Here is a 17,323-nt window from a genome sequence, read left to right as displayed (position 1 = left end):
CGAAGTATCTTTACTAATCTATGAATGAGCCAAACAAATAATGGGCATGCAGTCTATCCGTAGTAGACTGCATTGTGGGGATTTGTGTGAAAAGGGTTTTTATTGGTGATGCACTGGCATAGTGTAGGGTTAGGATGTCTGGGGCGCCAATTAAATTTGTAGACTCAGAGAATAATAATTATTTGACATAATTATTGTCTAAAGGTATTCCTGCTGTAAGAAATATACTAAATATAAACTACTCACAATGAAAAAATTGTAATGCTATTGTAAAATTTAGCCGTCCTCAAAAAAATAAGCCCGGCACAAATGTTTGCCGCCCGTCTACAAGGTTGGCAAAACAGAAAAGACTTTTATTATTGGCACTAATTACAAAATGTAATTAGCGACATTTTCGAACTAGATCGATATTTGAATAAGCAATGTGTATAATAATTAATTAAAAAAATTAAAAACCCGACTGCACCAAAAATGCTGAAATAGAATTTCTAAAAGCAGTGAAATAGGCATTTCATTATTTTTATCCAGAAAGCCAAATACAAAGTTTTATAGTAGGTGTCTGCTTCAAAAACAAAAGACGTTCAAACAATATTATCCTATTTTATCCTCGTAGTGCTCATTTAAGCTATATAAAGAACCTATTTATAAAAGTCCAGCACGCTTAAGTTCAGCGGTTTCCCTTTGCGTTGATCTCTGGCACAGCAACTCACTCATTTAGTCAGACAGTCATCTCGATGTGTATATACGAATATATAGGGGGAGTCCGGGAGAGATGACCCGCCCTCCACTAAAATGCTCATAAATGTTTCCATTCTTACAAAATTGCTATTTCTATAAATTGTATCTGAAGCCTCATTATTTATCTATATTTTCTTATAAGAAAGTTTAATACATTATTAATAGTTTATGAGTAATTAACGATTTCTACCAAATTGACATTTGGCTAATATCTCCCGCCTGGGTGGGAGACTTGACCCTCCAACTAGGGAGCCTTTACCCGGATTTAAAAATAGGCAAAATAATTATTGGAAATTGTAATTCTACAAATATTGTAATTCTACATAATACAAATTGAATCATAAGAACATGGTACATAATGTTACATAGTAAATGAGGACACGAACAAGGTACTTTGGGCATCTTTGATATATATATATACATTCAGATTCCTCCTCGGCCAAAATTGATGGTGAATTGGCACTAGACGTTTCATTCATGAATACTGATGCTGATGTTGAAGGCTCTGATCGACGTTGTACAATAAATGTTGAATGTAATTCGATAGTGGTTACATTTGGGGGTAGTTCTGCAGCTACTAAAAGTTAAGAAATCGAAGAAACATCTTGCTCTTGCAGTTCACTAGTCATTCCTCTATCTGTTACCGCGTAGCATAAAAAGTCTTCATCTGTAAAGGTGTCGGGGTTAATGGGGTGTATCCCAGTTTTTCAAAATCCACTCAAAATATTGGATTAGCTAATAGTCTACGACATAATAGTTCTTACAAATCCGGGTATATTGTAGATCGTAACAGTTCGTCCTGGGTTACTTATCATCCAATTATTCATGGCTGAGTTATATCTAGTCTTGAAAGATGAATAAATGGAAACATGTATGTAATGGGGTGGTAAAGTCAGCAAAGTTACTACATTTGATTTTGCGTATTTCACGACATCAATAATGACATGACTTTCGTGGTTGTCGAGGATAAACAGAACACGATTTTGAAGAGACGCGTTGGAATATTTCACAAAATGCTCCACAAATTTGACAAAATCTTGTTGGTTTGAGGTTTTCAAAGAAATCAGTAACGCTTTTTTTATTAAAGCTGATTTGGATAAACTTGTTGCTTATCAATATCGCCTAAAGCATTTCTTATTACTGACAAATATAAATTACTTCTGTTTCTATCTGTTTCTTTTTTCTTATATTTGAAAGGCTTTTTGGATGATTATCTGAAATAAAATAAAAAAATATTGCGGGAGAAACGAGACTGATAGCGGGAGAGATTACCCTGGGTAAGGTCTCCTCCCAACGCCGGGGTAATGTCTCCCACCCCACGCCAAGCTGTCTGTTATTATTTTTTTATAAAAAACTATGACACCTAAGTACAAGCTGTCTGCCGTGAATGTTACTAGGATATTATCACTTACGATGTATATAAATTACGTGCTGAAATTTATTCACAGTAAACAATAGAAATCAAATATAAAAAATTGAAAAAACTTACTTACCGGGCACGAAAACGTATTATAATTTCTCACTTCTAAACCAAACTGCCGATTGCAACGGCATCGCGTAAGCGAGGTGGGGGGCGCCTATGGAGTTTAAGAAATTTGCCAACGTCGCAATATCTAGTTCTACAAAGGTTCTATGAGCAGTGGCTAATATCTCCCACCTGCTAAACTCTCCCGGACTCCCCCTATGTACTAGCTGACTCGGCAAACGTTTTATTGCCATATAAATAAAAAAATGTTAAGGGTGAACAACTCTTATCACTTAGGGGTAAAAAAAATAGAGGGTGGCCGATTCTCAGACTTACTGAATATGTATATAAAATTTGGTGAAAAACAGTGAAGCCGTTTTGGAGGAGTACGGTAACTAACACGAGAATTTTACATATAAGATATATTATTTAATATACGTGTAATCTCCTCTTAAATTCCTTTATTTTGACACCCTACTCGATAGGTTTGGTAAACTTTTTTTAAAATGTGTTACTATTTCGCGAAAAAATCCACCATTCACGGTCTATAAAATATATAACTTCAGTAATTCAAAGTTTCGGTCGTTATTTTACCTCGTTAGAGGTAGAATTTCATTATTTTTATCCAACAAGCCTGATACAAAATTTCATAGTGCTTGCTTCAAAATTGACGATTGTTCAAATGAACTTTTAACCCTTATTTTACCCTCTATGGGGTTGATTTTTCGGAGGGGGATAAATAAGTGCGTCCTTGTTACTATTCAGAAAGCCAAATACAAAATTTTATACTAGTTGCTTCAAAATTAAAGGATTTCAAAAAAACTTTTTTCCCCCATTTTACCCTCTTAAGGGTAGAATTTCCAAAAGGCCTTTCTTAGTACTTATTCACGCTATACAGAGAACCTATGTGCAAAATTTCAGAACTGTAAAGTCCTTGGTTTAAGCTGCACGTTGATTTCTGAAAAATGAAAAAGTCATTTAGTTAGTCAGTCAGTCAGTCACCTTGCTGTTTTATATATATACAAATATGTTTTTATAATCTCCGTTTAATTTCCTTTCATTTGATACCCTACTCGATAGGTTCGATTAACTTTTTTTTTTAAATGTGTTACTATTTCGCGCCAAAAATCCGCCATTTTGATTTTTTTTACTAACACCTATCTAAGGACACTCGGGTCATTGAAACAAATATAATGACACCTTAACTGTTGAAATTCATCCAGCCGTTTGTTAGATCGGATCAAATAAAGAAAGACAAACATACAAGATACGCGCGAAAAACATAACCCTTCCTTGGCAGTCGGGTAAAAAAGGACTTAAAAGATAAATAAATCTAAGAAACATAACATATAAACATGGTAGGTCTTATCTTATACCAATAAGAAGGCGCCTAAAATGAGTTTATTGATAAAAAATCATTACGGTAAGGTCACGAATTTGATAATTTGTTTCTTTAGAAACACTAAACTGTTACGATTATACCATCACAGATAAAACATATTACCTTATCTGTTTATCTTTACCCATATGTAGTTAATTTTGATAATTCAGTTGCCTAAATATATTTTGTGCTAAATTAAGGTTTGGTTGCAAAAATACTTACAAGTAATGATGATTTAACAAGAATAATGAAATGGTTCCTATTTGTTCTGTTGACAACACTAGGGTAATCAGATCACAACAGAATAAGGCAAAGTTTAAATACTTAGTTTTGTCACGTACCCATCTATTTTGTGCAACAAAAACTTTAAATTCAGGTTTTTTTTTATTTTACACGATAATCAGTGTCAAAAATTATCTTTTTGAAGTCAGGATACAAAATTATTTCGGTTGATCTGGATTGCATGCTCCTGTGCTATTCATTTATGCTCTATATAAAATATAGAAGAAGTTTATACTTTTCAATGTAAAATGAAACCCTTAAGTACACAAAAAAAAAATCCTAATATAATATTACTAACAACTACTAGGTAAATATTAATAGGTATTGAACATTAAGTATGTATATAATTGTATAATGTGTGTTAATACCCGTTTGCATATAGTGTTATGATTAAATCTACTTATCCTAGTGATCTTTAGTTTTATCAGCGGTGATTATCTTTTGTTCTTGTGTGATAAGTATATTAAAATATGAGATTATATCTAATTATTAATAATTAGATCAATCAGTAAGTTAAGATTTGTTTTGTATGGCTACGTAGTATAGATATTGTGTATAAGGGTAAATTTAAGTCTAAAATGAAAGTAATATGTAGTGTGGTAAGGGAGAGATGTTTACCCCAAGCGATCCACCAATTCTTATTTGTAACAACGCATTTGTGGTCTGGTCTACCTTAAGTAGGACTTCAATCCTATTTCAAATTATGTTATTTACCATAATTACTTTAAAACTTTTTACCCGACTGCGGAGAATATTGTTCTTCGAGTGCGTAAACGTATATAGTCTTATACTTGGGCAACTCTGCAGGCCAAAAGACTAAACTGATTTTAACATATGAGATGTCGTTAGTTTCATCTAAATTGTGGCATTGGGATATAATCTTAGGCAGTCTGTACTCGTACAAGAGTACGGTAAGTTGAGTAAAATTAATTAGTGGAATAATTTTCTTTTTTTTCATTGACAAAAATCATAAACCACGCCATGAAAATGACGTACGTATATAATATTGACTTTTTATATATTTAATATTGCCAAATTATCGTACAATTTCAAGTACTCAGTTTTACCTTACCTTAAGTTACCTTACCTGAGTTAACGTTTTTAAAGCGTAACTTGTAAACTTAATATAAAACATGTGTATGCAGGTATTGAAAGTAAATAAATAATTGTGTCCAAATGTATATGACTGCTGTAATGCATTTTTTCAAAATTTAGGTGTATTTTATGTTGTGTATGAATTGTACATAAAGTTTGTATGTGAATAAAGACTGATAATATTTCTTTAAGTGACTTTTTCATTTTCTTCCACGGAACAAACTGATAATATGCAGTTATTTATAGTTGCAGTCGTATTGATATTTTATCAAACACTTATCATTATATTACGATTTGACATTTAATAAATAATTAAAAGTCAACATATCGCCGGCATCTTTGTTAGTTCTAGATTTTCTTATCAGCTTAAGCATTGTTAAATTTTCCTGTGAATTTGTTTGATTGGTCAAAAATTTTATTTTAATAAAAGGTGCCAATTTTACAGAACTAATTTATTTATTGATTTTTTGACAGATTGAATTTATAAATTTCTGAGAAATAAAGAATCTCAAACTACAATATCTACATGTATATCTAAAAATATAAATAACATTATCTATTAGTGATTTTACAATATTTTGTTTAAGCTCACACTATCATGCCAATTTAGAAAGCTTAAAAACATTATAGGAAGTAATACACAATATTTTATTCCCGAATTAAAACAGTTGAAAATAATAAGGGGTCTTAAATCTTAGAAAATAACCCTGAGCTTTCTGGGGCAAAATATAATCAAGCCCTGCGGCGGTGGGATCTCTTTCATACACATTTTGTTTACCATCTCTTTTTCATTTGTGTGTGGAAGACCCACTTAAGATCGACCACAGGCCCTTGAGATCTAAATTTATGAAGGATATTGAATTTTATTAAAACACAAAAATATGCAAAGCTTAACCCTATAATTCACATGAGATATATACAATACAAAATTCTTAACTAAACTTTCAATTTCCTTTTCTTATTCTTGACAGGAAGCGGACCACCAATTTTGAAGACAGTGCTGAAAACAAAAATATTGTCAATAACTTGACTCCACATAATATCAGTGTAGGAAGAACCTGGGTATATTTATTTATTAACTCTTTATTGACCATGTTAAAAACAATGTGGTGCAAACGGCGGACTTAATGCTAAATAGCATTGGGTTCGACCAATTCAGGGAATTTAATTGAACCCACTAATACAAATCCAAGCTGTGAACCCGACCCGAATTGACAGATTTTATCACTTGCTTGCTATGCCATCATCACTGCGATATATTATTTAATTGATATTTTTATTATTCACAAAGGATTACTTACTGGCAAGTTGTGCATATAGGGCTGAATTTGCAGAATACTGTAAAAGAAACAATTAAAAAATTAAAGTAAGCAATAAGAAATTTTAAAATTGTTTATCCATATTATACTAAGTGTTCAAATTGTTCTTGTTTTAACTAAATAAAACATTTAAAAGTTGGGAAAGGTGAATAAGTCTATAAGGTAATAAGTTGGGGTGCTATAGGGTGCTATTAGTGTAATTCTGTGCTCGATAGTTTTCAGAGGAAAGGAGTGGATGCTGGCTGACTAACATATGCGGTAATAATTTTGGTACAGGCTTTCTATCTGAAACTGATTACAGATGCGTTGCCACTTCCGAGGAATAAGATGGTCGCCATATGTTGACATCCTTTTACAGGAACACAAGAATAGCTTTACTACAAGGAGCTATAAAAAGGTGTAGAGATCACAAGATATCACATTGTCCCAGTGGAACATTACTTATAAGTCGTGTACATACCAGACAGACAGACGGAGCACACATAACCAATAGTCAGCAGCTCGCGATGACAAAAGCACGCGGCGCGATAGTCCACTCGCCCGCGCCCCGGGAGCACTAACTCCCGACGTTCGCTCGCTTCGGGCAGGAACACCCACTGTAACAAATGGATCATGTGACCATGATAGTAAGGTGACGTGATCGTGATAGTAGGGTAATGTGATCGTGATACCCGGGTAATGTGATCGTGATACCCGGGTAATGTGATCGTGATACTCGGGGAATGTGATTGTGGTATAGTCCGCGTAAAACTATTAGTCCGCTCTGAATATAGAAACAAATCGCGTCGCCATAGCAAATTGTATGACTACACCTGCTCGCAACTTCAGAGCGGACTGGAAGTTTGGCGCGGACTATACTTGGGTATCGATCTTGGTCGGTAATACTTAGGTATGTACACACACATATGGATCATGTGATCGTGATAGTAAGGTGATGTGATCATGGTACTCGGGTAATGGGATTGGGGTTGTACTTGGCTATTGATCTTGATCGAGTAATATACATGTAATACTCTAATAATGACTGTAATCAGGTAATATGACTGTGATATTTGAATTATGTGACCATGATACTCGAGTTATATCACCATGATAATCAAGTTATATGACCGTTATACTCTAGTAACAAGCTTTAACTTAAAGTCCATCTGAAGGTAAATTAAAAATGAAAGAAAATTAATCTTCAAACTAAAAAATTCCAGAGCTATACTACTTTTATTAATAAGTAAATGTGTATTAAGATGTAAGTGACGTTCATAATAATTAATATATGACTTCGAACGAATAAATAATGACTACGTAACTTACCAATAAATACTGCAATAAGCCCTCCAAGCAGGGAACCTTCAAGTACAGTCCGCCAGTGATATCACAGCCCTGTTGCAATAAACTAAGGTCTTTGTCCAGCGAACACACATCTACCAACACTTGCTGTTTCTGTAAAATGTATATATAAGAGTTGTATATTACAAATGTGTATCATTTTATTAAATATTTCATCTATAATAATAGAAAAAAAATATAAAAAAATATTAATAAAAACGAAGCGTAACAAAATTTGAAAACTTTCGAAAAAATCGAAAATTATAAAAACTTACATATTTGTGACATTTTCTTAATATAAATGTACTTGATTTTTTACTTTATCATAGGGCATAACAGGAACGAATAATGTTAACCTCAGCTAACTCAAATAATTACTTTTTTAAGCGTAGATATTTACCTGTGCAGCAAAGAAGACATTCATGTAGTTGATATACTGTGCTGCTGTGTCAGAGCTGCCCGTTATGACCAGGATGCGACTGCACATGCGAAGCCCTGGTGACGCTTCTTTACGCATCTAGAAATAAATAGATTAATTATTATTTTTAAATATTACTGTTCAATTTTTATAAACAAAGTTGACCAAATAGTTCAAACTTAAAGTTTACATTGTGATAAGTTCATGTTTTAAGAGTTTAAGTAATATCTATGTTATTATTATGTAAGATGTTAGAACCACACATTATTTGACTGTGAAAATAAAACCACAACACATATTTATTATAAAAGCTGTGTTGGGTGCTGTTACATTCTACTTTGAAATAATTGTGATCAGTATATGATATGAATATCATTGGTATTTATTTCAATTGTTTTTAACACACTTTTATTAGCTTAGGTGGTATGTATGTATGTATGTAACAGAATAACGGAATCTTTGAGATCAGTCATATTACACGATTACTATCCACTTTGAACATTCAGTTTAATTCAAAACTTTGAATAATTATCAAAAACCGATGACAATACACGATTTTAATAATTTTGTACCATTGTCCTTATCAACATCCTCAGGATTAACGATGTTTAAGCGCCTTAGAGAAAGTTCATCACAAGTTACTAGATTGCTAATAATTCTTGCTTTTTAGTTTCAATAAGGCGTAACTGTTATAGGGTGATTTTTAGAGTAGAAAATATTACAGTGAAGGAAAAGAAAACCTTACTCTCATAATGTAACAGAGGGCCATAGCAATAGCTCCAGCTAGTAACGATTCACCTGGCTTCTCTTCCTGTGGTTGACTTTTGATTAAATTAACTAACCTGCAAATATGAAATGTATGTGTGTTTGTAAATGCTTAAAAAAAGGGAAACTTATATGCACTGGCAGACTAAGGGGGAGGCGACAGGGACGATCTGCCCCGAGTTACATTTGGAAACCCTTCCGAACTAAAAGGCAGTATATCGTCCAAAAAAATAAGGTCACCTGGAGCCAAAAATCTATGAAATATGCATTTATCAAAACAAAAAACGCATCATCAGGACCAAAAAATCATTGAAATGCATTGAATGTCTTGAAAAAGCTTGAAAATTAAATCAACCTTTAAGAGTTACTCATTCAATTTTCATACCCTGGCCTCATAAAACTTTTCAATCTCAGGCCTCCAACGATCTAAGTCCACCACTGTTAATAGGGTATATTAGAAAAAACATAACAGAAATCAGATACCACACGTTTTTAGGGTTCCATACCCAAAGGGTAAACACGGAACCCTATTACTAAGACTTCGCTGTCTGTCCATCTGTCATAGGGCTCTATCTCTGGAACTGCAATAGATAGACACTAGAATTTTTTACAGTAGATGCCTAATGGTAGCCGCTATAAAAACAAGTACTATTTCGCTATATTTTTCGCTTTATCTATTGAATCATAATACGTAGACAGGTCAAATTTTTATAATGTACTTCCTTCAGTGGTGAAAACTGCTGTATAAAAATTAATTCAATTATATTCTAATTACCTCATTTTGACAGTCTTCTCAACTAGGGTAAATAACTCATACTGGCCATCTATCTGCCGTACGTCTAAGGGTTTTCCTGGTGATGGGTACAAGTATTCACTGTAATCATTAAAAATTAGTAACTATAAGAACATTGAACTAAAACCTATTGTAGAATATTTATATGTTCATATTTTTTTTTGTAAATAGTCATGCAAATAATTATACATTATAAATTATTTTTCACTCATAACTCCACTGTCTTTTTCTATTTTCATATTATCAAGACGCAAAACAGACTTTACGTAAGTTCTGGGCTCAGTCCAAAGTTCTGAGACTAAACTGCTAACTAAAGACTGTTCAGCTATGTGGATCACTAGATTATAAATTCAACTGATTTTAAGATTACAATTTCTAACCTAACTTACTTTACTTATTATTATATAGTTCCATATTTAACATAATCTAACGTACCTTTTATGAAAATGGCATCCAATCACAGCAAGTTCATTCCTAGATTTTTGCATTAGATGCGAGTTTGCAAATGCTATGACAGCATCAAGACATCCGGTTAACACTTTGGGGTCCTCGGTAATGTACCGCTGGTTCGGGTTTGTGTCTACTATTATCACTAGAAGGCTGCTGTCTGAGGGGGCTGAAATTCAAGAGAGATTTTTCTTTATAACAAAGAAGTAGCAGACAAGCATGCAGGCCTCATGATAAGTGACTACTGCTGTCCATGGACTGTAATCAATCTCAGATCACATTCGTTTCTTATATAAGGTCAGCCACAGATTTGGCTATGTTGTATGTAAAGTATGTCTCCCTTATCACAGTCTTCAAACCAAAACACAGCAGCACTGAACATTGCTATTATTAGGTAGAATTAGATATGTCGTGGAGCTACCGCAGTCGAACCACAGAGGGATCTATCACCTCCACATACATGTTATTTATAGGGTGGCAGGTAAATTAAAGGACTTATTTTAGGACTGTGTATAATATTACTACAAATGCATGTTTCGTCAGGGTAAAAGGTCTGAGATCAAATTTTAAATTAGCATATTATTTTAACACAGTTTTGAAAAACTATAGACGTTTTAAGAATGTAATTCATAGGTTATGTTTTGAATCTTACCGTCGTCGTCTCCTACGTTAGTTTGCATATTGATGTCTTGAAATTAATTTACAAATGTTATATTTTACTTTGCAATTGTTATTTTTATTGTTTGGAGTTTATAAACAGTATTTTATCGAAAGATTCAAAGGAAGCGAACAGTCACAACAGAACTGACATAAGACATTGACAGTGAAAGATTTTTGACATAAAAATAAGATGGCAGTTACTTCACAAGATAACTTAAAATCTTACAGCCACATTAATAGTTCCTTAATAAAATATAATTTGTTGTTAAACTTACTCAGATAAAATGAATAAGGACATAGTCTGCACGTATTTGAATTTACAATTCTTTTGTGGCGTCGCTTATGATGTTGATTGCGATTCTGCATTATGGCAATAAATAATAACGGATATGACGTTTTACCATAAAAGCGGGTAATTGAAATATTTGTCGGTATATTCATAAGAAGGGTTAAAAATATAAAAGTTCTGTCATTTTATGGGAAGACATTTATTCTAATGTTCAGTTATAATTATCTGAAAAAAATGTGTATATAAAAATGAGTTTGATATAAAATTTTAGAGAAAAAATATATACTCTTTTGTTATTTATTGTAGACCAGGTGACTTCTTGTCCAGTACATTCTATGCAATATCATTCAAGTGTTCAATTTTCGATTGGAAGATATAATATCAAATTTTTAATCGATATTATATAATATTCAGGATATTCAGGATCCAAGATATAATGTAATCATGGCCACGATGCATATGACATTTAGTAAATGTCATAACCAATTAATATCGATAGTAAGTACTTCCGTAATGCATGAAACCAAACCATCTATAAAGGGAATAAAAATATACCACAGCCATCACTGTCTTACTTTATCACGCGCACGAGTCAAGCGATCGCCCGTCGAAGCGTGATGGATCTGCGCGTTTGAGGGTTATGTAACTGGCCACAAGAGATTAGGGCTGCCATTAATGTATGTTACTTAGAAAATTAAATATAAATTAAATCTCTTGCTAGATGCTCTAAAGAAAACGTTGTGAGGAGTCCTATAATTCCAGAAAGTTCTTTAAAAAAATCGCGAAGGTGTTATTAAATGGATATTGCTTAAATTAACTTAGAGCCTGGTAGGACTCTTTGTTTTGGGGCGACAAATAAAAAACAGTGTATAGTCCGCGCTAAACTTTTAGTCCGCTCTGAAGTTCCTGCGAGAAGGTGTAGTCATACAATTTGTTATGGCGACGCGATTCACTCTTGTTTTCCACGTGGACTAGCCGTGCTACCGCGTTTGCATTGTGAAGTGAAAAGAGACTTCTTCTCAGGAAGATCAGGCCGTGCTTGCTTCCTTGAGCCCCGTGAAAGCGCCGTGCGTATTACCCTTGATGCGAGTCGAGTCCGCAGATCGACTTGGGAGACAAAGTTGCTGGATTTATCTACTCATCTCCTGGGATGAGGATAGGGTCATACCACTTACAATCATACACCATACAGTCCACTACATCCCCTTAGGATTGTGTGGTAGTGCCCGCATATCTACAGTTTCGGTCTGGCTTTCAAGCTGGACCGCATAATGTATTCTGACCTTCCAGCTGCATCGTACAGAGCGAATTTTTACGCATATGATACTTTTAGCTACTAATTATTTACTTGTTGTAAGAGTCAGCCCTGTTATATTATTATCAGAGAGAAAACCACGGTATGCGTGGTATGCCTTTCTGACAAATACGAATCTATGACAACGTGACGTCTGTCTGTTGGTCAACAATTCATTATTTTTATAATGATCTTCTTAAATGTAGCTCCTAACGGTTTGTATGTTAACAATATTAATATATGCAGGTAGTGGGTATCTACTTTGTATTCATAACGTAAAATATTTGCTTAAATATCATTTTTTAATTTATTTGGGACTTTTATGTCACTTCTTGTTTTTCTTTTGTTTTCTGTACATTGTATTACAACAGCTGTATAATGCCATTTTTTTCTGTACATATCGTGACCGCTCCGCCACGCGGTTCGCGGATCAGGCTATAAAAATAATTTTACAACATTAATTACCAGATAAACGGTTTAAGTTAAATGGGGTAATTAACATAATAGGGTACCCTAATGTTGTCAGGTACCCATATGAGCCTAGAACCCCGTACTCGAGGGTACCCTAAAATAATATGCAGGTACCTATTAATTTGGCGCACATCAAAGATTTATTAGCATTGGCCTTTATAATATCTGCAGCACTAGAAGTAGGTATCTACCGAGACGTCATGGGCGTTTCATCATTCTCACTATTGTCCCACTGCTGGGCACGGGTCTCCTCTCAGTATGAGAAAGATGAGGCCATAGTCCACTGCGCTGGCCGAGTGCGTATTGGTAGACTTCACATACCTTTGAGATTTTTTAAACCTCTCAGGTGTTTAGGTTTCCTCACGATGTTTTCCTTCACCGTGTAATCAAGTGATAATTAATTTCTAATTTAAACATGACTTTGAACGATCACAGGTGCGTGCCTAGGATTTGAACCTCGGACCCTGGTAAATATTGTTAGTGTTAATAGTTTAGTGAAATAAATTTTAACCCAATTTACATGGATAAGCGTTTCATTGTTCGTTTAATCAATTTTAATTAACTAAATTAATTCATTAATTCTTACTTAACATTGTTATTCCATACATAACGGTGTGTTAAGAAACATAAGCATTATTTTCTGATGTTAATCATAATGACAATAGTATGTACTTAATTAAAATTTAATGTAAAAAGTTACCTACATGCGCCTATTATGACACGTTACACAACCAACATGGTAATACGAAAAAGTAAATATTTTTTATCTGTACAATCAGCTTACAAAAGTACTAAACGCAAACAATAACAAATGTATCTTAAAATATTGTTTATTACAATATTAGTGACATACAATAACTATCCAATAAGTAGTCCCATTGACATCAACGTCGCCCATTACTTTGATTTACAAGAACCGCTTTATCAGAACGTAAGACGGGAGCTTATTATTGCATCCCAATTGTATTTCATCGTACAGAGATGACAGACGCGATATGGCGCCAAAGTTATGTCATCTGTCAAAATACATGTTAACAGTACGAAGTAGATGAGTCCGCTCGATAACAGAACATGAATAATATTATGCGGAGGATGTGACAAGCAGCGCTACCTGTCATTTTACAACATTGTTTATACACGGCTAATGATATGCCTCATTTGAATGCGTTGGTGGTCTGTTAGAAAAAGCGGGATCGTTTTTGTTAGTATGCAAAGTGAGCGTACTTAAGGTTTTCATTCGTAATAACTATGTTTCTGTAGGATTTGTTGGTTGTACAACGTATATTATATTCTTATAAACATTCTAACGTATTATGTACGTTAAAGGCGGTTTATTGATAGTTGTCACAAAATGACAAAATATTATTTCTTCGTACAAGAAACGCAGGAAGAAAAAATATTAGGTAAATGCAAACTATCAACAACTTATTTTCTTCAATAAAAAGTGAAGCGACAGTGTACAATTTGTGCCTACATAGATATGTAACGCAACTGTTGTAGAAAGCATGAAAGTTGTTAGACTTGTACACACTGACTATTTGAGACGTGCTCCTACTGCTTATTTTCAAATTGATTCGCATTTATAGATTTGCCAAAATAATTAACACTCTGTAAACTCATCACTTTAAGTGAGGGAGCGTGTTCGATAATTGAATAAGATTTTACGAGAACATTGTTTACAAGACTTCGTGCCAGTCTGTAGCGACGGTGAATTAGCGCGCGCTTTCGAAAATCGAACTGGGAAAAAAGAAAAAAGGGCGGGAACGAAATAATTATGCACGTTCTGTTTCGTAATGGGCGTCTCGCTACCGTTTCGTTTTAATAGTCCGCTTGTTCTCGGAATTTAATTATGCCCAGAGCCCAGATTAGTCGGGCGCGTTCCGTTTTGTTAATAACCCTAATAATGGATGACGCCTGCGCACTTTGCGCCTTTAATTATTTAATCTGTGCAGCTGTATCTTTATTTAATTGTATAAGACTCGTGATTATTTTATTGGTATTACTCGAAATTAACGACCAAAAAAATTAAAATCATAATTCAAGTAAGTCTCACGTCATATTTTTATAAATGGACGTGTACAACATGAGTTATATCAATATTAATAATTCAATAACGAGCTCTCAAAAACAAATTGTCTAACCGATAAGACATTGGGCCCACAAACAAAACACAAAACGTTTCAACCTTAATAAGAACCGGGTTCCAGAGATGAACACAAAAGAAAAAGATAACCGCCTATTGTTTTTTATCATGTTGTCAATATCGGCCGGCCAAATTTTCTATATTGGAATGCCACGATTCGCCAATAAGAAGCGGGGAAGAATTGATTTATTGTCCAATTAGCGTCGGTCAGGTGTGCCAACTGCCAAGATAGCATCAGGCTGGCCAACCTAACTCGGCAGTAACTACTATTTCTTTTGGCGCTTTCCGTTTAAATGGCATATTGGAATCAAAAAAAGAACCTTTACACCGTGCTGCCAGCTTGCTCGGAAGGTCAATTTGAAATTCTGATCGTTCGCGGCCAAGGTTTGCTTAAGTGGAAATCGATTTGAATTAATTGTGGCCGCTCGGGTTTTTGTTGCGTAGGAACTTTAATTCGATAGGAATTGTCTTTCACCAGTTCATTACATATACATTGAGCTTTAAGCAAATTACGGAACAAAAACTTGACAATGCGGTGATGCGTGCTGTTCTGCATAATTTTTAATTGCTTTTCATTATTTGTAATATTGTTGTGAAAAACGTTAGAAATGTATTCTATTACAAATAGTATCGTTTTAGAAACCACATCTACATAATTAATAACTATGAATTCTCACATGGCTTAATAAGATCAGACGCAGTTGAGGATGTATGAGTAGTTAGTAGTGCAGACAAAATTTAGCATTTTTTTTAAAGTAATTATTTGTATTATTTTAATAGAACGGCGATTATCCAACGGTTAAGTTCAATGATATGAAATTTATCCGTGAAATGTAGAGGTCTGGGTTTGAAATCTAATTGCGCAACACACAGACACAGATTTTGATATGACACTTGTGCTCAATTATAGTGGGATATTATCTCATTAATAATCTAAATAATATCTCTTAAATAACAAACCAACATAACATCATGACGTTCAAATATGAATAAAACAAACACAGCGTCCTGTAACTTTGAAACCATACCGTGTAAAATGCATATAAATACGATATTACAATTTGCCCTACCCATCCACACATTACAAAGTTGTTAAGCACCGCTTTCCAGTTTCCCCCGTAACACCACACGTCCCGCCATCGCTACGGGAGAAAAAGACAGAAACCCCACCACCCTCCTCTTCCCGCAATAAATGTGCGGGAAAGAAAGAGACGTAGTAATAGCCGGAAATTAGCACTCGTCTATCTTTCATTTTACACCCCAAATTTTCTTATTCCAATTTCCTTTCGCTACGAGCCGTTCTATTTTGTGCGACGTAACTGCGTCCAATGTGTTCATGACAAAACGAACTTTATTCTTATTAGATAGAATTTTAATTACGCTGTTGAGTGTTTGTTACTGTAATGTTTTGAATTGGAGCGTTCTTTAGAACACTCTGTCATTTGAAATAAGTCATTTTCTGATAAGAATGCCCTATTGGCTGAGACGTGTGCGCTTCGGCCGGCCGATAATGCCATTTCCGAACGTAGATAGCGTATAAGTCGGATGTCGGTTTTTGCATTGAGTTTTAATAATAAAGCATAGGGGAGAGTATCCGAGATATGGAAATGAGCGTGTGGAGGAGAGGAAATTTGAATTTATACACCAGCTAGTTTTATTCATGAGGGTGCGGCAGTCGTTTAGAAAGATTACGGTTGCAGAAATGAGTTTTTGAACGTCAGTGATTCCGTGCACTACTCGATTGATTTTATTGCGATGCCTGTATTGATAGAATATATTGCTATGGCTATAACTGAGGCTACAGGTGAAAGAGAATTAAATAGGTGAATATCTATAGACTGACAAAGGAATGATTTAAGACTGTGCAAATAAAAGGGATTGAAAATAGGGGTAGATAATAATCGTAGTGAATTATTGTGTTATTATAGCCATAAACAATAAGATGGACGTAATCTAATTTATATGTATGTATATTACAACAAAAAAATATTTATAAAATAACAAAAAATATTATAAACATTATTTATATTTGATAATAATAAGATTAGAAAAAAAAGAACCGACCTGCAATATAAGTATCTACGAACAAATTTGTTTTATATATTCCGATATAAAAGGAATAATGACACTGAATGATCATTGCAAAGAAATGCCTATTTGAATAAGATATGTAAAAGACGATTTTTTTCTAACAGGGATAGTGGGAAAAATATTAAATATATTGACCGCATATAAATCCAAGGGTAACACTAAAAACTTTCGCGCTTCATAAATCTTTTATTATGTCGTATATTGACGTCATTCCCACGCATCAAAAAATGGCACCTCTTGAGAACATCACCTGCTATGCGATTTTTAAGAAAAAAACCTTCACAGGTTATTAATTCGAATTATCGCTCAATGGATTTGAGGTGAAAGGGCTCTCACTGAAACTGGTATG

The 17,323-nt window shown here is 34.0% G+C and overlaps 1 protein-coding gene across 1 annotated transcript; it reads right to left on the bottom strand.

Annotated features, from left to right (window-relative positions):
• Nucleotides 1-5,841: 5,841 nt before the first annotated feature.
• Nucleotides 5,842-10,829, bottom strand: Tfb4 (transcription factor B4). Its single transcript, XM_073078621.1, has 9 exons — nt 10,679-10,829; nt 10,015-10,195; nt 9,562-9,660; nt 8,767-8,863; nt 8,004-8,120; nt 7,589-7,717; nt 6,741-6,876; nt 6,263-6,299; nt 5,842-5,961 (listed from the first exon to the last, which is right to left on the bottom strand). Exons 1-9 carry the CDS (start codon nt 10,704-10,706, stop codon nt 5,898-5,900), a joined length of 888 nt encoding a protein of 295 aa, XP_072934722.1. The 5' UTR covers nt 10,707-10,829; the 3' UTR covers nt 5,842-5,897.
• Between the last annotated feature and the right edge of the window lie 6,494 nt (nt 10,830-17,323).

This window comes from Epargyreus clarus, unplaced genomic scaffold (genome assembly GCF_041222505.1).
Source record: "Epargyreus clarus isolate Ecla_fem2 unplaced genomic scaffold, WU_Ecla_fem_2.2 ptg000002l, whole genome shotgun sequence".
Taxonomy (NCBI): Eukaryota; Metazoa; Arthropoda; class Insecta; order Lepidoptera; family Hesperiidae; genus Epargyreus; species Epargyreus clarus.
Note: the sequence above shows the minus strand (reverse complement) of the source record. Positions and strands in the feature narration are given on the sequence as shown.

What these genes read in the sequence shown, in the direction of transcription:
- Tfb4 (XM_073078621.1), bottom strand. Translation starts at nt 10,706, where the DNA reads ATGCAAACTAACGTAGGAGACGACGACG. An exon ending in TAACGTAGGAGACGACGACG is followed by an intron (nt 10,196 to 10,678) that starts GTAAGATTCAAA and finishes CTTGAATTTCAG; the next exon opens with CCCCCTCAGACAGCAGCCTT. An exon ending in GTGCTCCGTCTGTCTGTCTG is followed by an intron (nt 6,300 to 6,740) that starts GTATGTACACGA and finishes TTTCTTTTACAG; the next exon opens with TATTCTGCAAATTCAGCCCT.